This window comes from Thermobia domestica, chromosome 15 (genome assembly GCF_964235325.1).
Source record: "Thermobia domestica chromosome 15, izTheDome1.hap1.1, whole genome shotgun sequence".
NCBI classification, from domain to species: domain Eukaryota; kingdom Metazoa; phylum Arthropoda; class Insecta; order Zygentoma; family Lepismatidae; genus Thermobia; species Thermobia domestica.
The window spans coordinates 156,508,289-156,532,711 of NC_137468.1; the positions used below are offsets into that span (position 1 = coordinate 156,508,289).

The following is a 24,423-nucleotide window of genomic DNA, read 5'->3' on the forward strand; positions in this document are numbered from 1 at the left end:
GTGTTAAATGGATGCTTTTGGCGCACGTTCCACGGTGTGTACCGCAAATGTTCCACTGTCTAAGGGAAAGTTTTGAACAGTACCGCAAATGTCCCAGAAAAACTGGTTTTCTGGTTGTAACACAAATGTCCAGAACCGCAAAAGTCCTGATACTGATTTTTGTGTCCCGAACGGAGACACGGACAATAGACCCTATTATGTCACTTTGCGTGGTGATCAAACGCGATCAAAAATCTGGATCAATCTTGCATCCATGGAAGGCTAACAGGTTGTTAGCCCCCGTACAAAATTATCCGTACTATTACTACGTGTGGAGATAGATCAAACTCGATCGAATGATCTGGACCAATCTCGTTCAGTTTTGCTTCCGTAATTGTTAATTTATTAACTCTTTTACAAAATTATGCAGTTATTGATTGTTGCCATCGAACACTATCAAACGACAATCTGGCCCAATTCTGGTCTATTATGCTTGCATGGTGTCTAACAACTTAACTTGCTACAAATCATGAGTATTACGTCACTACGCGTGGCAACCAAACTTTGATTGTTGGCGATCCTTCATGATCAAACGATCTGGCTTATTCAGATTATTTTTTTCTATGTGGGGGAAGGGGGGAAGGGGTTAACTTGTTAACTCCTACAAAATATGCATATTACATCACTACGTTTGGCGATTAAACGACAATCAAACGATCTGAGCCAATTTCATTGTTTTGCTTCCATGCAGCTGAAATGGTTACTTGCTAACTCTGCAAATTACGCGTACGGTTTTGTTAGTTTTCCCCATTCCACCATTTATCATCAGTCTCGTTTAACTTAGACACCGTCACCTTTTAGCGTAAAACCTTAAGAGTATACGTAGAAAAGAAATGCAATAATAAGCAATACCAAATGCCTAAGTTCAGTGTTAGCCTGTTACTGAAAAAAATGTATTTCCATTTTGCTAGTCTCTAGCTCCGCCATACTCAACACTTTGTGTTACAAATTTCAAAACTATGCATACATTGCATAAATTCATGGGAGGAGAAATAATAACAGTACTCTGAATTAGACCGTAAAATATTCATTCTATCAGCAAGACATACATATCACCAGTTGGAAACGATTAGAATTTTAATATCTAGATCCAACACAACGAGGAGGAGTTACTCTTAAAAAAAAAAATTACAAAATCGAACAAAAGCTTATATTCAAATGCGAACTTAAGGATAGAAATGCGAAGTTGCGTAGTCTCAGTAAATGTTTATTTTCGTTCCTTCATTGTATTCAAAAGCTTTTGGGAGCGCTGCGCTGAATCACAATCTACTTATATTGAATCTCATTTCGTAGTGGTCTACATTAATGTATGTCAAGCAGAATATTAATCCCTTTATTTATTGCGCATATCTAAATATATAGTTACGCGATAACACCCAGCTCTAATCTCCAATTTGTTTTGGTCGTAATATTTTCAGTCGATAAGGTCACCTTAAAAAGTGTGCTTACAGCCCATAAATGGATATGGGTGGGCAGTTCATTCGGTTCTGATGTGCTTTCTTGACCACCTGTTGTATTTCTTCACGATGTTTGGGCAACACCGAATATTACGCGTTTTGCAAGTTTGCTTTATTTTGAAATACTTCTACTGTGCTATTGGTATTAATTTTCTCTTGCCATGAAGAATATAAACTATAAATGCATTTTTTAAAAGACCAGTACACTTCATTACTAGCCAACAATTTTAAGGGGACAGACTACTAAATATTTTTTAAAAGCTAACAAATTTTCTTTTGCCCGTTTATCGTAAGTGAAAAGAGATTATGAAATGCAACTTACCACAATAATAGATAATTGTATTCTACATCCGAAAACACGAATCGGAATAATTATCAGTGCTGCCATCCATGGAAATTACAGTGTGCCCAAAATTTGAATTACCCAAAAATCTAGGTTAAGGCAGCGACTAGAAAAATGAACTCAATGGTAGTTGATTATCATATTGTCTTGGTTCCTTGTTTACTACTTTTTAAATAGTTTGTATTTATTTTGTAATAACTTATTTATTTCGTAATAACTTTTGTAAGTTATTACCAAATAAATATAAACTTTATTTAAAAAGTAGTAAACAAGGAACCAAGACAACATGATAATCAACTACCGTTGAGTTCATTTTTCTAGTCGCTGCCCTAACCTAGATATTTGGGTAATTCAAATTTTGGACACACTGTAATTTATATGGATGGCAACACTGATAATTCTTCCGATTAGTATTTTCGGATGTAGAATACCATTATCTATTATTGTGGTAAGTTGCATTTCATTATCTCTTTTCCTTACGAAAAACGGGCAAAAGAAAATTTCTTAGCTTTTCAAAACTATTTAGTAGTCTGCCCCCCTTAAGACAACTTCATCTACTAAATTTAAGTGGCTCAGTGGTAGTGCTTACCTCTTGTGTGAGGACTCTTTGGTTCGATGCCAAATCATGAGAGTTTAAAGTAGATACTGTCGTGAGTTTTCTTGGGAATCTCCTTTTCTCCCAGATTTTCATTACACTAATTCTTACGTAATCATTAACTTCATTATCTGCCTCCTTTAGCCTGCGAGAGTTCCCTCGTGACTAATTGGTCAGCATATGCGCCTTTGGCGTGGGAGACCAGAGTTCGATTCCCAGCGGGAGCTCATATGGTTTGGATCCCACGTTAAACTGTAGGTCCAAGTCTCATATAGTCTCGCTGCTGAAAGAGACTTTAAACTCAAATCAGATCTTTTAGCCTGGGACGCAAGACTAGTTTATTTTCATTGTCTCATCTGGCAATCACAGTGGCGTACGGAAGGAGGGTTTCGTAGGCTAACTTCCCTCCCTTGAGCAACATGTAAACATAAACAGCTGCCCTGGGAATTTGCCGCACTGTCCCCTTTCTCCAGAAATAACATATCTTAAAAGCCACGATATAAAGTATGATACCCCGTCATGAACAACGAAGGGAAAATAAAGAGCAGTAGCAATCAGAAAGGCCTAAACACAAAAAATACAATGTAATTGTTTTCAATTAAAAAAAAAAAAAATCATGTTAGTGAAAGATAAAGTAAACACATGTGCAGAGGAAAGACAGTAACGCTCTTTATAGAATTCAATATTGAGCTTCAATCTAAATATATTAGTTCGCAATTCCAATGCAACTAGCCCTCTTATCGTTATTTCTTGATTTTCCTTTTACATCTACCTGTTAAAAAAAATACACCATCAATGATAAAGATCTTGTTTGTGATTAGTTTTCATATCAAAACTTTGATAACTAACTGAATGGAACAGGCGTTCACTACTGTTCGGGAATTTTCTTGTATTTGACAACAATCAAGCAATTTACGCTGGGATTTGTTTGACCTTTTAAACTAATGCTACTCAAACATAATTTATTAATGTCATATATTTAAATAGGTCAGCTTAATAACTTTAACTACCATCATCATGAAGTCTGTTTCTAACAAATATTTATTTTAAGTACTATAATTGACAGTTTTTATTGTCTTTCAAAACCTGCCGTCCCGTGGAAATACACGTGTTGCATATATGGTAGTGCCGGCCCTACATCTGCCATATTAAGATACTGTAGGTCCGAAAACACGAAAATATGTGGACTTACGAGGTTGAAGCTCTATCCTTCATTGACGAACTTACGCGTATGCCTACACCAACAAATTTACTCGAAAAAAAAAAAAAAAACACTGTATATAACTTTCGAAAATACACTTTTTACCACTTATAACACATTAGCCGTAAGTTGGTTATTTCAGAATTTCTAGAACTAATTAACTTCACTATTGTCCCTGAATATTTGAGTAAACATAAAATATATTTAAAGTGATGTATTTTTCGAAGATTTTCTGCATTTAGCTTTTTATTTTTCACAAAAATACCTTCTTTATTTATAATTGAGAATACATCCACTGTTAATAGCTTCTTTACGTATTATATCAGAACTGTTTACAAAAATGTGTTTATGTCTGGGCATGAAAAAAATTGCTATCATACGTTGTCCATATTTATAAATGCTATCGTTATAAAATACCCAATAGTATTTAACATTGGAAAGTGTAAAATTCAGTCCTTTCGCATCAAAGCCACGAAGGATTATAATTGTTCTGATAGCACGTGTTCAACTGATACGTTATACAAGTTTTTGACGCCATTGTAGGAGCATCCCAGCTGTCTCAATTCTAGTCAACACAAAAATTGTCCACACACTTTGCGTCAATTTCGCAAGACAAATATGAAAGTACGAGTGTTAATGTAGTTGGTTGTAGATTCTTTCTCCCTCCCTTATCATTACCACTTCTTTTCATTGCATTTCGTTTGATTTCTACTGTATTGCATAACAAAGTGAAACATTCAATGACATCGAGGCCCTGAACTCAGAACCTCTCAGATAATAATGAACGCGAAAGAAAAGAAAAAAAATGATTTGTCTGTGATTGCTATCAATGCAAGCGAAAAAGTCTATTGTCTGTCTTCTGGTTCCACTGTTGCAATAACCAGTAACACCTTCAATGTGCAATCGGTTCTGCAACATAACGTAACTGCCTAAACGCGTCAACGAGTTATTTGTTAATATGCAATGACAAAGATTATTATCAGGTGAATGGTGGGTTTTGTATGTACAGCATTTGCAACGCAAACAAGCTTCAGGCCATATTTTGCATAATGTATGACAAGGTCGCATTAATCTCTGGTAGATTAAAAGAAGAAAAAGTTTCATGGAAAGGCGTTATTGTAACAGCATGTATGTATGTATGTATTGTATGAGAAATAGACCACCAGTTTTCTTTAAGAAAAAAACTTTATTCGTGCAAATGATTGTGCTATAAATGTTTTGAAGGGTGTAATTTTCAATTGAAGGCTGGTATTTTACTTCGTTAATTTAGGTTATTTCAGAAAGATTTTAATTGAGAGAATGAGATGTAAACTTCATAATAATAGTTTTTAAAGTCATATTGAAATTTCTTCGTTTCGCGTTCTTTGACAACTTAATTTGTCAAATTTCTCTGGCATGATTTGTTTTTCAACTCAGGTGTGGTTATGGTACAACGAATAAAACATACGGTTGTCAGAACAATTCATGCAGTTTACTTTAAAACTGAAATCTGAGTTTCACGTCTCACGGTTATGCCAGCTAGGCTAAAGAAGACTGTGATAATGAGAAATGAATGAAATGGCGGAATGAAGAAAGTGGGAGGAAACGGGAGAACTCAGAAAATCACCGCACACGGTGTTTGTCACTTGACACGAGCTGGGATCGAACCAAAGCCCCCATGCGCAAAAGTAAACGCTCTATGACTGAGCCACCGCGGGTCCCACTCCGAAAGAGATTTCCAAAATAATAATAATAATAATAATAATAAAGAAGAAGAAGAAAAAGAAATAAAACCCTTTTATAAAAATGTACTTAAAAAGTAGATAATTTTCTATGGTGGGATGAATAATATAAGAAAAGATTGAACTAAAAGCGTTGGGTACTCTTGCTAAGGTTGAAGACTAGAACTTGAATGCAAGATAACGACTTCACTTACAAATTAAATCGCGCCCAATTTTCTCTTACTGCCATTACTTTCGATTGCCCTACCAAGCAGTTTCTCCTTTTTAACATATTTTATAAGGTTTTATTTATTTTTTGCTATTATACAATTGGTCTCTCGCAAGTAGCAAGAAAGCTTTTGGCCATTTGGTGCGTGCTTGGCTTTTGGCTTTCCACGCTTGCACTTCAAACGCGTGCTTTCATTCATACTGTCTTTCGTTGTACTTGCAAGTGATGCTTTAGACCCTTTGTAAAATGCTTGCATCAAGGTTGAATGGAACACTGAATGGAAGGTTGTCCCCCTCCCCATGTAACTTCGTTACTGGAATCCAACTAGCGGCACTCTTGCACGCTTTCCAATCAAGCTGGATGCAAGCTTACAGCAAGCGTTTAGCAAGTTGTTTGCCACTAGAGCTGTAAGTCAAAGCTGAAGGAAATAGGTAAAAATTCGAGTTATCAAGTTTTCTTCCTCGAGTAATCAAGATAACAAAATGTCGAGATATCGAAGTTCCGCGTTCCTCATGAAAAGGAACTATATAACCTCTACTACTGGAAGTTTTTTATTATTATTATTATTATTATTATTATTATTATTCATTCAACCTCTATAACTCGAATTTGTGAAAGTTGTTTAAATGAAATAAGATGACTAGCTGAAATACAATACTAGACAGGAGTAAAACGCACAGTATACAGTAGCAACAATGACAGTTACGTAAAGGGTAGAGGTATAGCTTCGAGTTATCGAGGTTACATAAAAAAATTCGACTCATCGAGGTTCGCGAGCTCCTCCGTGGCTAAACAGTTAGCGCACGCAATCTTGGCGCGGGAGACCCGGGTTCGATTCCCGGCAGGAGCTCGTGTTGTTCTGATTCCACGTTAATCAGTAGGTCCATGTCTCACATAGCCTCGCTGCTGAAAGGGACGATAAACTGAAATTCAACTAAACTCCTCGAGGTTCGCAGATACGAAAGTCGAAGCTACCAAGGATTTTAAATCTGATTATAAAACTCCTAAAATTCGATTTATCGAGGTTGTAAGTTTTAAACATTCGGCTTAGAGGTTATTTTCAACATTGAGTATTATGGAGAGTTTAAGGAATGTAAAAGAAAATCAAGCTATCAAGGAATTATTAGGTTTATCGATGTCCAACTGTATAAACTGATTTCAAATTCAATCAGCTCTTGAAGTGTATCGTACTTACCATGAATATCTTCTGGATGCTGCAGTCTACATGCCAACTAGAACACTTCTGGTTCTATAACATGACAACACTATATGTACAAATTTTCAACTATAGTTAGTATGGGAACTCCTGAAATATAAGTTAGTAGTTAAGAAAAAAGAAATCTAGTAAATAACATTTGTGTGTGTGTGTGTGTGTGGAGGGGGGGACAAGTACCACATAGTGCAAGTTTAACAATCGCTGAAAGTTAACATACCGTTTAATACTGTTTTAAGTCGTATTCGGACGCTATTCTAAGATATAAAGATGCGTTAATTTGTTTATTACTGATACGCTATTTTTTTTTCATTATTTTTGGTGTAATCTCTACCAATTTTTGTTCCGTTTACTCGCGAGTATTTTAATTAACCTCGAATTTCCGATCATGTTAATAATATGGAACCAAATTTTCTACGAATTCGATAAGTTTCGGATAAAACTAAAGTCATTTTGACTGGCTTTGTCTTTTTACAAAACAAATTAGTGTAAATAAAAATATTAATTCATCAAAACATGTCTAATCTCCTGCGTGTTAATTTCTTTTTTCGCTGTTCTACCTTCGTTCCTCTCACTAATCCTGACGGGATCATACATTTTGCTTAACGAGTCGTTAAAACTTCATACAATCTTAAACAACTATTAAACTAGTAGAGTTCACAATTACAGACAAAAGATTAATTGATATCAGATTGCTAGCAAATATTAAGTTCATTGTGACAAAGGTTAATGTTAATCTTACGTACGTGTTTGAGATTGACAGGCAAAGGCGCCGATCCGGGAGGGGGGGAGGGCAAAGCTTAAGTGGGCCCCCGCATTTTATTTATGAATGTACAATATTTGGCATAATTTGAATACAATTTATCTTAAAATTCTCATATATGCCTTCTGTATCGGAATGCTCCTCCCCCATCAAATTTACAGAAAAATCGGCGCAGTTGTTGATAGGTGCTTAGTGGTTGCTGTCTTTAGATTAATTTATTATGGATGTAGCGTCTCATTTCGTCAGATTACAGCTTAACCTGGGATCCGAATCAAACACTGGTCTCTAGCGCCGAAGGTGCGTGCAATGTATGTCTACATCTGCGTCGATTCTGCAAAGGACGCACATTAAACTCCAAAGCATCCAACAAACTACCAAATACGAACAAATATCACATTAACAGACATTTCTGTTATCATCAAGTATTCTTCCTCCCGTTTGGCATATCCTGGGGCAAATGCAGTTTTTAAACTTTTAGGTTTGAGTCTGGAAAGTTTCTCCCACGTTTCTTGATCTTCAGCTTCGTCTTTTAATTCCCAGTATTTTCTTCTATTTTTCAAATCGACCAGTTGTTCTTCCTAATCCTCTCCTTCCATCTTTCTCTTCTATGGTAGTATGAAGACAATTTCTTCACAAGATGTGTCCAATCCACTTGGCCTTCTTACGAAGGATGCTAACTAAAAGCATCTTCTCTCTTATCCGTTCTAAAACATCTTCGCAAGTTACTCTCTCTGGTGGAAGCAATCAGAATCTTATATCAATTTTATCTTCTCCGTCTTTCGCTATCATCACATTTCGAAGCTCTCCAAAATTTCTTTAATTTCCGTAATGTTCGTCTCTGAACTAGTCTAGTGCTCCATATATAGTACTTGACCAGCTTCATCCTAAGTCCAATACTGAGCCTGCTAGAGTGATATTTTTGTTTGAACGTTTCTTTGGCCATGGCTATTCTTGTTCTGATCTCTTTGGTACAGTAAATGTGTCTCGTCAAAATACTTCCCAGATACTTTAAATTATCAACCTCTTCAAGTTCTCTTTGTTCTATTCTGACCCTTAAGGGTTCGTTTCCCACGGGATATTCTCATGACTTTCGATTTTTCGATGTTCATTTGTATTCCATATAGTTTCAATTAGATATTTCTACACAGTAAACTAATTGAGTTATTTTAACCAATTGTGGTGCCAAAAGTAATTAAAATCTTTCTTAGATGTGCTTTGATTCTTTCTAAAAGTAGTAGCAAATCAGTTCGTAATGTATTAATTAATCACTCTTTAAATTTACAATAACTAAAAACTTTATTTAAACCATTGCAATAAGCCTTTCTCCTCTTCAAAAAATTTAAACAATTTTTATTTCCCTATAGCTCTTGAAACTTAGTTTTACTTTAAATTAAGTAAAAGATATGTCTCACTATTCTTGTTTTAAAACACAATTCTGATTCGAAGCAAGCCACTCGTACTAGCAATATGACTTAGTATTTCAACAACACTCGCGACTGGTAATGTTCATTGCATATTAATGTCTCCCCAAATATGTAGTAACAGTAAATGCAAATAAATGGAAACATTCAGAGTAAACTCTTCTTTTTTGTATTGGAAGTGAAACATGGTTTCAATATTTTAAAATTTATAGTGACTTCATAAGCTTTAATCCATTCTAGTATTTAAGATTTCATAGTAATGTATTCAATATTAAAAATAACATTTAGGTCTTCCTTCTTTATATGCTGGTCAGTGATTACTTCTTATGTTGCAGTTAATTTTAGGCAATGCAAATTATATAGAGACCGGTAGCCGGCCCAAAAGTGTAGAGGGGGCCGGTAGAAGTTAGGGGACGCCCGATCCAACCATACTATAGTTCATTTGCAAGCCTGCCGTGAAAATTTTAGGAGAGACAGCAAAAACTTAGAGGGGGGATCTGCTCCCCTAGACACTCGTGGATACCGGCCTGATTATAAATAGTTTTCCGTTTTTAGTAAAGATTGAGATGTATTCTTGGGACACTTAATCGATTGTAGAAAACCAATATTCTCTATCTATTAGTTTATGCTCTGTAGTGATGAACGTTGAAACCGGATATGGTTGATTTCTACCACTCTCCGGTTTCAGTATCGCCGAAATCAACTAACTTTTGACCCCCTCATTCTGACTGAGGTTCGTGATCCATTAAGTAATTTTTAATATTTTTTTTCTCTTAGACGGGTGTACACGATAACGAACATAAAAGGAGTTTTGATAAACCAAACTCCCGAAAACTTAACTCATTGCACTACTGCTCTTTTCGATGAACTTCCTCAATGAAAAACGAATGCTAGTCCTTTGACCATGAGAAAACTCTAGTCATTTTCACTACACAGTGATTGAATGATCCCAAAGAAGAAAAATAAAGCCACTGGTCATGAACAAATGATCTTTTTAACGACCTTCTTTATGGGGATCCTTTTCACTTAACCGTGACATAACTCAAATTCTTTTTACTATTCATTGTTTTGACTCCCTTTTAACATGCAATGGCTGAATGCCAGCATTTAAACAATAGGTGCAAATGCAAATGGACTTGTACACTGCATCCGTGCTACAGCAATGACCCTCCAAGACTCATTTGATGGCATTGGCTGTGCTTCGGTGAGTGCTTAATTGCAATGAATGCGTGAAACAAGACTTTAAACACGCGGAAGTTAATGAGTAAAAATAGAATGAATTAGCTGTTCGCAATTCTATGACGTTTCCTCTTAGTTTTTGTTTCTGCTGGCAAACACTTTTGAGTCAACAAATACTTCAGGGAGAATGGATGGTAGGATGGAAGAACCAATATTTAACACTTCCAGTATTATTATTAACTCTATTGTTTCTGGAACCCAAAAGTTCAATGCCACATTCACAAAATCTCCCCATTAAGTTCTGTCCTGGGCCAGCTGGATTCAGTTTCTATTTTGTATTCTTATTTCTGCGAGATCCATCTTAATATTGTCCTCCCATCTACGCCTACGTCTTCCTAATGGTAGTTTTCCGATTAAATTTCCAGTTAAAATTTGAAAGCGTTCCTATTTTCTTCCATTCTGGCTACATGACCTGCCCACCTGAGCCTCCTAGATTTGATGACTCTAACAATGTTTCGTAAATTATGCAGTTCCTCGTTATGAAGTTTCTCCCATTCCCCATTCCTCTTTTGTCCGAATATTCGTCTCAGCATTTTATTCTCAAACACTGTCTGCATTCTTCCCTCAGAGTAAGCGACCATGTTTGAGGCTAAAAGTGTAATATATATATATATTTACAAGATGTGAACACTTCGCACATGTAATTTTTATCCTTACTATCTTGTGTTAGAAATCCTTTGAATAATTGTATTTTGCCCCTTAAAGACAGAATCTAGGATTAACCCTTAAGCAGACCAGTTGGAATATAATTTACCCCATGGTTAGTCTTTGCTATGGGGCAACAGTTCAGTGTTTGAACTGATACTCGGGGTGTTTGTCCGGTGTTCTTTGACAAGATGAGCTCATGATATGGAATGTGTTAAATACGTGGAAAATATTCTTTGTTGCAAGTGGATGCAACTGAGAACATAATGACACAAAACTGAAAATGTCCTTGATTCGTAAATTTTAAGAAAGTCAATGTGACTGGCAACTCTGAGTTCGTCTATCATTGGAAATTAATATTTAAGTAATGTGATTCTACAAGACTAATGTGCGTCAAAATAATGCTAAATCATTACTGTAGAAGAAAAATTTCTCACAATGTATAAAGTTGGGGAAATTTCATGTACTTACAGCTCTTGAGTGCCCAATATTACCCGGGGGTCCGAACCCTTCCCCGAAATCCCGACTTTTCTGTAAATTTAGTCTAATTCTAGGAGTGAATTTACAAATTTCAATGCAGTTAGTCTTAATTGAATTTGAACCCCCATATATCCCATCAATCATGCTCAGTTGGTTTAACACATCTCTACTAATAATTTTGCGTTTAATGACAAGCATACTAAATTCTTATATACCACGAACATAAGACTGTAATTTTCAGGTTGATCTCCCAACGATTGAACTTCGGTACCCTTAATCAGAAACTACCCTTCTGAGTTGGTCGCGTTTTGTTAATAAAGAGTAATATTTCGTGCTGAAACATGACCATTCTCTCTGCAGTTTCCTCCCAAACTTTTGCTAGTCTGAACAATGTTTACTCGTATTTAGGGTAAAATGAAAACAATAATTTTAGGAATGATTTTTAAAAGTGCATGAAAAGATCGCGATCTTGGCCAAGAATTTTAGAATGATCAAAAAATTAATCAAAAGATTGCGATCTTGGCCAAGAATTAGTTTGGGTCAGGGGCCACAAGATTTTTGAACGGCCCCTAAATCATTTATTTATTTATTTTTATTTATTTTATTTATTTATTTATTTATTATTATTTTTGTATTTTCTACGGAATTAGCACATACTGAGTGAAGTGATAGTTTGGGATACCGTTCCATCCCTTCTCTATATTGGTGAAACTAGTCACAGAAGGATGTAACTTTTTAATCTGTAAGAATAAATATTCTCATTTGCAAACTACGAACTTAGAACTTCAACTAGAAAGTCTTTCCGAATGATCGAAAGCAAGTAATGAGTACTTTCATTGACAATTATTGCAGGGCCTGGTTGTTCGTTACGAAATTTAATTTAATTTTCCTCTGTAGTTTTGTAAAAGAAAAAATAAACAGACCACCTCTTGGTTATAAGAAAGCACTTAGTAAACATTTATTCCTCTCACCCATTAATTGTGTTGAACACCCGCATTCACTTTTTTTTTACATTTCCAGAACCGGTTCTCTATGTACTCGAAAACACATGTTTTGATCATCGTTGTAAAAGTAAGTCAAGACCATGTCATTGGAATTGCTCGTGAAACTAACCTAACGTAACGATATTCTGTAAGCAGCACGTGTACTGAAAGCTAGTAAAACAATAATTCACTGTCTTCTATTTTGTAAAACTAATATTTCGTGTTTAGTACCATTTGACCTACAGCACAGCAGTTTTCAACTTACGACTCGTTGGCACAGTACATCATAATCACGTGTCGTAACAGCCATCAACTGAATTACCAGTCTTACTTAAGCAAGCATAACTAACTCACTCACTCACTCGCTCACTCTATGGCTTATGGAACCCGGAGGTTCAATGCTGCGTTCACAAAATCTCTCCATTGACTTCTATCCTTAGCCAATTTGATCCAGTTTCTACTTTGTATTCCTATCTCTGCGAGAACCATCTTAATATTGTCCTCCCATCTGCGCCTAGATCTTCCTAATGGTCGTTTACGATTGGTCTTCCAGTCAAGACTTTGAAAGTGTTTCTATTTTCTTCCGTTCTGGCTACATGACCTGCCCACCTAAGCCTCCTAGACTTGATGACCCTAACAACGTTTGGTAAACCGTATAAATTATGAAGTTCCTCGTTATGAAGTTTCCGCCATTCCCCATTCCCGTTCCTCTTGGGTCCGAATATTCGTCTCAGGATCTTGTTCTCAAATATTTTCAGTCTATGTTCTTCTTTCAGAGTAAGCGAACATATTTCGCAACTATACAGAACAACAGGCATGATTATCGGTTTATATATTTTAAGCTTCAAATTCCTCGACAGAATTTGCGACAACACTAGATTTTGAACCGAATAGTAACACGAATTCCCTGCTTTTAGTCGACATTTAATTTCTCCGTGAATATGATTTTCGTCTGTTAATTTTTATCCTAGATATTTGAAAGTATCTACTTTATCAAAAGTATTATTTAAACGCGTCTATAATTTGGTGTATTACGGTCCCGACGCACTTTCATGTATTTAGTTTTCTGTGCATTTACTTCTAAACTCATGTCCCTGCACGCGTTTAATAAGATCTCTGCATTTTTCTATTGTTCTCCCGTCATCCCCTATTAAATTTACATCATCAGCATATGCCATAACCTGGTGAATACCGTTCAACTCTCGGCCCTGGTTGCTATCTTTGATTTTCCTTATAGCGTATTCCAGCACAAAGTTAAATAATAATGGCGACAACGCATCTCCTTGTTTCAGGCCATTTTCGACGTAAAAGCTCGTGGGCAAAAATTTTCCTACCCGCACTTTACTTTGGGATTCATTTAAACATATCTTAATTAATCTAATTAGCTTTCTCGGTATTCCAAGTTCTGTAAGAACGTTGTATAATGTTTCTCTCCTAACAGTCATAAACCTTTCTAAAATCAATAAATGGTTGGTGTACTGGGGTATTGTATTCCCACTTTTTTTTTTTTTTTTTAATTTTATTTGTTGAATTGTAAATATTTGGTCGATAGTTGATCGATTTCGTCTAAATCTGCACTGATAATCTCCAATAATTTCATCTGCGTATGGGGCCAATCTTGTTAATAGAATATTTGAAAGGATTTTATAGGAGGTTGACAGAAGAGAAATGCCTCGATAGTTATTACAGCCAGCTTTGTCGCCTTTCTTGTGAATTGGAACAGTGATTGATTCTTTCCACTCTTGTGGCAACTCTTCCTTGTTCTAGATAAGGAGAACGAGTTTGTGTATCTTGTTCCACAATTTTTCGCCTCCAGCTAAAATTAACTCAACCGGAATTTCGTCGACACCCGGAGATTTGTTTCTTTAATTTCTTTATTAGCGGTTTCTATTTCTATTTGGTTAGGTTCTGGAATATACGGTTCTGCGGTGTGTATCTCCTTTTCTCCGCGAACACTAGTTTTTGGCTGCTTGTTCAGCAAATCGTCAAAGAGATCTTTCCATCTATTTAAGATACTATCCGTATCAGTGAGAACTTTTCCGTCAGCTTTCTTTAATATATAAGCATGAGGTTGATAGCCTTTCTTAAATTCGTTGATCCCCTTACACATGTCCAGATTTTTTTAAATTTTTACTATTATATTCAAGTTCCTTAATTTTAGTTTTCAAAAAATCGCGTTTCTTTTTCTAAAAGTTTTGGAAGTTTCCCGCCTGATGTCTACGAAATTTTGTGTGGTTATTTCATTCGGATTTTGCAGCCAACGTAATTTTGCCTGTTTTCTCTTCTCTGCTAGTTTAATGCATGCCTGGTCGAATCATGGTTTGTTCCTATGTATTTCCGCGTGTCCCAATTTTTCTTTTGCTAAAATTTTAATACTATCTTTTAATTTCAATCCTAGTGTCCTCAACACTAGTGCACTCCGAATCTTCTAAAGCCGAGAATCTATTCGAAACTTCAATCTTGTATTCCTCTCTTACCTGGCTTTCATATAATTTCTTTAAATTAAATCTCTGTCTCTAATTTAAAAGCAAGCATATGAGGTATTTAATTTGTTTCTGTGGCAAAGATCAGAGAGAAATTATTTTTTTAAAGCAGTAAAGTCTTAAATTTGTAATTGCAGTTTCGACTTCCGTGTATGTCTTCACAGTACTCTACAAATTTAAGCGCAATTAGCACGCACGCACTAGACGTTGTTTTATAGTCCTTGGTTAAGTTTATATTTTTGTTGCTTATTGAAACCATTTAACTTTTCCAGCCATGAACAAGAGGCTAATAAAGGGTGTCTAATAAAGAAGGCAACTTCTGAAATCTCCGCTATTTCTGTTCCAGTAAGTTAGCAGCAGTGAACCGTGCACGATTTTCATCTGCTATCTTTGTGGTTAGCAATCCCGGAGCACCTAATAGCTCTTTTGTTTGTTTGTTTGTTTGGTAGGACTAAAGCGCATTACATTTGTAATAAGTTTTCACTATGACAACATGCTGTTTCGTCGTAAAGCGTTCCATTCTTTCCAGTACAGAAAATAGATGCCTATCATGCGCAATTCTACGCACCGTGATTTATTATCATAGATATTCTACCATTATTGGCAGCTCATTTGGTGCAACTGACGTGAGAAGATTCCATGCTCCACGGTGTTCCGTTAACATTTTGGTCTTCTCATACGATTTCTCTGCTTTGCTATTTTTCATTTAATTGTGCTATCCTTCGCACTCTCCCTATTTCTTGCTACCATACCCTCTAAAATGGTCCTGATGATACAGTTCCTTCGTGGCCAATGTTTTGATCAGTTTCTCTTCCTCCTCTTAATATCTAAAATTGTTGTTTTCTCCCCCACCATTTCTAACACCCTCTGATTAGTTTTCCGTTCGACTCAGCTAATTCTCTCAAGTCGTCTTCACACCCAAATTTCAAAAGCGTCCAGTCCTTTTTCATTTTTGAGTAATGTCCATGTTTCTGACCCATACAGCACAATACTCCACACGAAGCACTTTGAGTCTTTTCCTCAACTCTTTGTTCAAGGTCCCATAAAATACTTGTAGTATTTTCTTTCTCCCAGAGGCTTCTTTCGCCATTTCTATTCTTTCTTTTATTTCACGTTCACACTTCATATCAAGTAAAAAATACTACCCAGGTATCGAAAACTAGTCACCCGTTCTATTTTCTCTCTTCTACTTCTATATTTGACACCGCCCCTTCGTTCCAGTCACCATGGGTTTTGTCTTCCAAACCTTTTTCGTCCCATATTTTTCACAGCCTCCCTCAAGTTTTCTAACATCTTATTTTCTCTTGAGATTCTGCAACAAGCGCTATATCATCAGCAAACTGTATACACCTAATTATTCTACCTCTTACTGATATAGTGTTCATTTTGTAGGTCCGACACACAGTTGTCTTCGTGAAGGTGATGCTTATCGGGAGGGCTTCGTGATTAAGACAACATATAAATATCGTATAACGTTCAGCACTTCCAACTTACTAGAACAGAAATGGCAGGAATCTCAAAAGTTGCGTTCTTTGAGACACCCTTCAGTATTCAAAAGACAGCTGTAGGCAGTGACGTATTTACGATTTTGTTTCGGGGGACTTTGCTAACTTTCGGGGGGGGGGGGCACTTTGCCTGAAAATGTCAAAATTCTGCAAGATATTTCATATACTTTACTATAGTAAGATTTCGGAGGGAGGGCTTAAGCCCGGAAGCCCCCCTAAATACGCCACTGCCACTGGTTGTAGGCATTAAACCTGGGAGTTGATTGCCTCACACACTATCATTTGTTTGCCTGTGCCAGTAATCCATCTTTCTAAAAATCAAATCAGATCAGATCAGATCTTTTCATATTATTCTCCATCGTCTACGCAAAAAAAAAAAAAAAAAAAAAAGCTTTCTTCCAATCAGTTTGGTTCGGAGAGTGGTGTCAAAATCGAAATGAGGGCCTCTATTTGGACAATATACAGGGTGGTCCAAAAGTAGGTATACACTCCTGCATTGTTCAAGTATAACATTCTAGTTTATCGATTTATTTGCTTCGACTGTTCTGGGCTTCAGTTATAAGTAAAAAGACGTTAACAACAAATAATAAACTAGGTTTACCTGTTTGATAACAATAAGAAATGATATAAAATACGGTACACCTACTTTTGGGCCACCGTGTTAGTATATCGTGTTGAAATAATGAGTATAAAAGAGATAGCAATCTTATAAGGAATCTCGAAACAAATAAATCGATCTACTGAACATAGTGGTAAAAAGAATTCTTCCGAAGCTATAAGCTCTGAAAACTGAAATTTTAAAGCTAAGTAATTTGTAAACTATGAAGCCTACCCCCAATCGGTTCAAAGAATGACTTAGAAACCGGTACACACACTAAATCCCATTTCAGAATGTTCCGTTACAGGCACAACGAATTTCATAAAGCAAGTTGGGATGACAAATACTTTTAATTTCTAATTAAGCATGAACTCACATGCAGTCGCAATTTATCTTAGCTCCGCAGGGGCTTCCAGGTATACTTGCATCCACAGACGGTAAGTTTTGATGCATATGCTAAAGGATCTTACAAACCGTGAGGGATACAATTATATTTGAAGACTACAGGAAGGAAAGGCAAAATGCCACTTGCCTTTTTTCTGAGAAAATTATATATTCAACTATGAAAGCACAGCTTACGCAGTGGTGCCCCCCCCCCTCATGTCCATGACGCACCCCCCTCAATTGTCTATCCGTAGGTGTTCTTCCATGAAAAAAAAACTTTTCGATTAATTTTTACACCCCCTCAAACATATTTATATAGATTTTTAACCCCCCCCCAAATATTTCAATGACGCAGTTTGCGTCATAGCCCCCCTTGTGGGCACCCCTGGCTTACGTAGTATACAGCAGAAAAGAACTATTTAAGCAATAATAGAACATCTTTTCTCTCCTACTGTAGTGCATTTATATACTCCTCAAGGCGTACACACAAATATGCATAACTTAACCTCAACTAATACGTGACCATTTCCCTACTTTCCTTGTAGCGTTTATATAGTAGAATAACAAACTAAACCAACTTTCCTTACCAGTAAAACTGTCAAAAGGGCAATAGCGCTACGTTACACTATCAAAGAGTCAAATATTGGTGCCGATACAAAGGGTTAGTCACTTGTCATTGTCAATAGGGAGAATAAGTAGATGGACTTGAAATTCGCTTGAATAATGTCGTTCAGAATCTTGACATCCAGGAAAAAGTAGATTTTTTATTTGTGCATGGACTTCATTAGCTCGCTAAAACTATATGTAGGGTTAATGGTAGAGCTTGTAGGAAGTTTTTTTTTTTTTTTTTTTTTTTTAAACATTACCGTACAGTACTGTTGTGTGATATTAAATTTTATATATCTACATAAAAATGGCTGAATTTAAGAATGCATCCTTATTTGTAGTTCTCAATGTGAACGTTAATGCCCACCAGGGTATGCTGGAACAAAAAGGGACGATTTAATATTTAAGGGTGTCAAGAGCTGAGATACCATGATTTTATAGACATTTTTCTTATTATTGGACGAAAGCTATTATAAGCTTTCCTAATTATTAAATATGTTGACTCTACAAATAGTAATGTAAACTTTTCAAAGTCGATTGTAAGAATTTTCTTCATCCAAGTCCTATGTTCAACCTTGTGCATGGGTGGATTGGTTTAAGATGACGGGCGATCGCATTCACCCGAGGAGGCGCTCGACTTGAAAAGGTTGAACCACTGCTTTAGATCTACTTATGGGAGGAAAAAAGGGGGTATTAGCCTGGTCATACCTTTGCCTACGTCACCATATTAATCTATTTATTTAAATCATGTGATAGCAAATTGATATGCTCATACGTAGATTGTAGTTCTAATTTTTGCACTGATATGATTTTTTTCTTTTGCAGAACGTTATAGCATACGAGTACCTGCCAGCTTTCTTGGGTGAAGGTCTGGATAAATACGAAGGCTACAAACCCGATGTCCATCCTGGAGTGAGTCATGTGTTCCAAAGCGCTGCGTTTCGCTTTGGTCACACAATGATTCCTCCTGGCCTCTATCGAAGAGATGGAATGTGCAATTTCAAAAAGACTCTGATGGGCTCCAAAGCTATTAGACTCTGCTCAACCTGGTGGGATTCAAATGTAAGTATGAACATTCGCTCATTTAGTCATACTAGTTGGAATTTAGTGGTAGTCTGCAAGTACAGTGAAACCTGTCTGTTGGCCACCATCAGTTCCATTGAAAAGTGGCCAACTTACAGAAAATAAGTGTGATTGGTGTGTTTTTAGAGTAGGATTTCTAATATCACTTCATTTGTAAAATTTTAATAACCAACTAGCTGAACCTGCCCTCTCTAAACAGCGCATCATTGGCATATGGGCATAAATCTCCTTCTCATTTCCACAATATATGTGCATTTTCCTTTACGGACACAAGTGAAAGACGTCTTGATTAAAAAAAACAAAAACAAAAAAAAAAAATCGGCAAGGGGTATCATAAAGGGGAATTTTTTTTTCGATTATTTTTTTCTCAATATCTCGCACCGTTTGCAAGATTTGAGCCTACTTCCGGTTGGAGTTTCTAATTAATGTTTGACCAGTGTTTTCTTTCTTTTAGCATGCAGTATGTAATAAGCAAATACATTACATATACAATTAATTATAATGTCAGTTATATATGGTGTTAATTGGGCAAAGCACTGAAAAAATAAAGATTTATCTTAGATTCGAGAAATGGTTATCCTTCCTTTTTTCACTATTATTTGGCCATGGAACAAACGCCTGAGACATACAACCCCAATATACAACGTTGTGGTGTTGGAATGTATAACGCATAGAATATGATGCTTTAGTTTTTTTTTTTTTTTTTTCTTAATTTCAACGCTTCCAGTTGTGCACGCCGATTTGATTGATTGTGATAATTTGGAATATTATCCAAGCAATAAAACCAGGGAAACACAAACCCTGAACAATAAACAAGTTTATTGTCGGTCTCGATAGCAACAGAGGTTACACGCGATGGCAGAGAGAAATACCACACAGAGACATAGGCCGTGAAGCGGCTACCTAGACATAAAAGGCACACTGTTTCAATAATCAAACAAGATGGTTGTTTGGGTATGATAACACTTTATTTGAGTTAAGTTATTTAACAAGACTTTAAGCTAAAAATCCGCCTATTAAGCTTACGTCTACTGACTGACTAATTATTAATTAGGACGGATTGCAAAATGAAATGAGGGTGCTAAAAGATAATGAAAGAAGCTTTAAATAATTCTCAAGTTTCGTCCAAATGTCCCAAAAAAAGTTGTACTAGCGAGTGAAGCTACTTCGAAAGCTAAGAAGTCCATTGGAAGTTCTGCGGCGAAAGTCCTCTTCTGTGAAAACGTGGTTGGCTCTTCCTTCACTTGGTCTGCTGAATCGTCCCTGGAGATTCCAACGCAGGTCACTGGGCTCCTTTATTATCTCCTTGGAAAAGATATAGTTAACTAATTTGTACTATTTAAAGTACAAATACTTTAAATGTTTGTCTCTGTTAAACGTGAAATCACACGAACCATAAATGAAAGATTTGAAAGTCAGTTATAGGTTGGAGCTCAGGCGCTTTGCATTGCCATTGTAGCATTTTAATAGACAGATGGCACGACAGCTGCTTTTTAAAGTAATGTATATCGTCGGATGAGAGCCAGAGGAACGTAACTCCAAAAATGCGGTTCTCGTTTTCTTCATATTTGGACATAATTTTGAAAGCCCCACTTGGTGTAAATGGAACGCAAGACTTTTCTATACTTGCACATAATTTGGAAGTTTAAAACTGGATTAAAATTCCGTTCAAGATCTATAATAATATGCATGAATGCGTCGGAGTAAATAAATTTGTGACCTAGGGACCTATGTAGTACTAACGAAAGCAGTATAACCGTAAAGAAATCTATTTGTATTTCAGAAAGTAATGCTAATGACCCTCACTTTTTTGTCGCTATTGCTATAAAAGTAATGAACTCTCTAATCACCAAATATGCGGAATAAATGATCGCAACTATTACTTTACGAAAGTCGTGCGTTTTCAAACGGTTAAAAGCTCGCCTCGAGGCATTCAGTTTAATTGCAAACATAACTTCTCTCAATTCCTTGCTGAGATTTTTAACTGTTCACTCTTCTAGAGGAAAGAGCAATGAATTCTTCTCTCGGAGTACAATATCCTTTCTCTGCTCTGTATCTGCTAACAATGTAGCTCTTTACCTTCCAGTATCTAACGAGAAGTTGTAACAAGGTTAATCAACTCCACTTTATAACGAAAAGAGTATGTACGGAATTTGTAACGTTAATCGGGCAAAGTTTCGTAGTCAAAGGTGATCACAATAGCCTTAACGTTCTTAACATTTATTAATCTTCCAATCCACAAAAGATGTAAGGAATTAGTGTTATTATTCAGTTCAAAATCATTTGTCATGAATTCTGTCTAGGAGTTATAATCATGCCTGTTTGCTACATAGTTGCGAAACGTGGTCCCTTACTTTAAGGGAAGAACGCAGACTGAAAGTATTTGAATAAAATTCTGAGACTAATATTCGGACCCAAGAGGAACGGGAATAACAGAAACTTGATAACTAGGAACTGCATAATTTAGACAGTTTAGCAAACATAGTTATAGTCATTGAGTCTAGGAGGCTTAGGTGGACAGGTCATGTAGCCAGAATAGAAGTAGGAACGCTTTCAACTGGAAATTCAATCGGATAAATATAACTAGGTCGTCCCAGGCAAAGATGGGAGGACTATTAAGATGTATCTCGCAGAGATAGGAATACAAAGTAGAAACTTGATCCAATTGGCTAAGAGCAGAAGTCAATGGAGAGCTTTCGTGAACGCGGCGTTGAACCTCCGGGCTCCATAGACTATAGAGTTAGTAGCACTTGTTCAAACAGCAATTAGTTTTAGAGTTTCTGATGCAATTCTTGATGATTTGACGATGAGTGTTGGATCTGTTGTGCCCTTCCACCTGGAGAAATCGGAATTACATTATGTAATTCACACTTGGCGGGCGCTTCGATTGCTCTCGATATTGTTTCAAGTTGATTATTCCACAACGATCGAACATCAGAGTTTATCTTTAGATATGGAGGATATGCGATCTACAGTGAACAGATTTGACTAATTTGCATTTTGCTACCTCATGTGGTTCTTTTCTGGTGGCTTAAATAAATAAATTTAAAAAACCTCCCGTACTGATTATTTGTGCTCTGGATTTCAGTACGGCGTTTTTCAGTCTTAGGAAGGCGAAGACACTGATACTGTATATAATAATAATAATAATAATAATAATAATAATAATAATAATAATAATAATAATAATAATAATAATAATAATAATATAAATATAGTATCAGTTTGTCATTTAATCTCTTTGAAGCTGTTTACTTAAATACGTTAATTTTAAATCATGTAAAGTGAAGAGTTTGTCAATTACAAACTTAAATAATTCAGAGCCACTATTTTTAAAAACTGAAAATGTTAATATCTAAAACTATACATCTTGCGTTAGTGAAATTCTGAGTGCGCACTATATTATACCAAACCCCTATTTAACGAGAAGCTCCATTTGACAAAAAAGGAATCGCAAGCAATTCGTAAGATAGGGGTTATACTGTAGTTAATTTTTGGTTGATTGAAGTTGAGCAACCCTTTCAACACCGAGGCTGTATGAGATGTGGACCTACAGTTTAAGATTGAATCCGAACTACGTACAACATGGTGTCTATCACTATAAATACAACAAACACGAAAAGTATGCACCTTGCCAGAGATTCATTGTAATCTTAAATGCTAATATATAAGATCTTCGAAAATATGGTGGAGTTCCGTGGAACTGCTTTGCACGAGTGATAGCACTTTCATGCAAATACTAGTACAGTGCTATGAGAATCTGCTATATTCAAAGAAAAAATCGTCACCTGGACGTGTCATGCTATGAACAGTGCATACATAGAAGCATATTGACGTTCAAGAACTATTTTTTTTCTTGTAAGAGTAAACAAAATTTGTTTTGCTCTGAATAAACTATTAAGATTTGCCAAACAACACAGTCCGTAGTTCAACCACCAAAATGCCACCACTCGGGCAAAGCAGCCCTACGAAACCTCTACAGTGTTTTTTTTTTCTCTCGAAGTCCTTGTCTTCTCGGTTGAAGAAATGTAACAGCTTTTTCAAACCAGCCATATTGGATTTTTTCCTGCGTTTCCTTCATTCGCACCAGGCAAATGCCGAGATGGTACCTAACATAATGGTCCTAGCCGCTTTCTTCCTTCCTTTCATTGGATAATGTGATTGCCGAGACATCATCCGTCATATACATGATGGGGCTAAATGGCCTTGGATGCCGACAACCGAGAAATCTAATTCCTAATCCTAATCGGTCTCTGTAGTAAATAAGCATATCGTAATTCATCTTTAATTCTGGAATTTGTTAGTGGTTACATGCAGTGTGTGATAATTACTTTTACAACTCGTAAAATTATATGTTGTTCAGTATTTATTTGTTCCCTTTCACAAGGAACTATTTATGCTCAGAATGAGAAAATCAGTTGTCTAACACTTAACTCATAATCCTTCCATAATAACAACTTTGGCATAACGAGGCAGTCAAGAGCCTCTTCACAGGGCTATAAAGACAAAGAAGATGGATGAAAATTGTACATTTAACACCGGAGTTACTGTCATTCATAATCACTTTGTAGGCAAGTTTTCTACTTTACCAATATGTTACTTGCTCTTCAGCATTTTCTGTTAAAAAAAAATAAAAGAAAAAAATAAAAAGAAAAAAGTGGAAGTTATAGTCAGGAGCTTGTTTTTCTGTTGCGGGCTATAAAAGCAAATAAAAAAAATACTTTAGAAGGCTATAGCAGAGAATTTCATTAAAGTGGGGGGGGGGGGAGAGTTCGCGTTCCTAAATTCATATAGTTTCAGGAATATTCTATACATGTCTTAGTATGGTGTTTATTAGGAGCATGCAGCGAGACTTAAAAGATGGTGTTAGTATCTCCGACCTTTAGAGCGTCCTCACGATAACTCTTGAGTGGATGAATTTTTTAAAAATTCAGCTGTTTCAAACTGATAGCTAAAGCAATTACTTCACCTGAGTTCGTTAGTACTCAACCCGTTAATACAAGGTGCATTTAAAAAAATAACCCGAAAAGTTGTATAAAAAACACAAATCTTCGACAAAGTTTGTGCTTGTTTGTTAGGTTTTTTATGATCTAGATATCGGATGGGCCTGACATGTCTATCTTCCGAACGGGATGCTGGGAATCAGTGAAACAAGGTGGTAGCTGCTCTACATCGGTGTAAATCTTCAAAAATGCTAAGTGTCATTCGATTTCTTTTAGCTAAAAAGTTGAAACCACACTTTCTGGAACATCAGTACGTCATAAACAATATAGTGGGCTGATCCGATACTATTGTTAATCTTTGTTGCAATATCACTCTTCGTAATACGCCTGATTTCCCGTATGAACTCAATTCTCGCAATGTTGTTTCTCCGTGACTGCACAGACTGAGCATCCTGGGCGTGGCGAATCTTCAACAATTGTTACGCCCCGTTTGAATATATCTACCCACTTATA

At 36.2% G+C, this 24,423-nt stretch overlaps 1 protein-coding gene across 2 annotated transcripts in view; it reads left to right on the plus strand.

The window, feature by feature from the left end:
- Duox (dual oxidase) overlaps nt 1-24,423 on the plus strand; it is a 458,692-nt gene that overhangs the window by 332,881 nt on the left and 101,388 nt on the right. For both annotated transcript variants that reach the window (XM_081740305.1, XM_081740304.1), the window contains one exon: nt 18,710-18,946. In XM_081740305.1, coding sequence (XP_081596431.1) covers nt 18,710-18,946 — 237 coding nt within the window. The remainder of the gene's footprint in view (nt 1-18,709; nt 18,947-24,423) is intronic.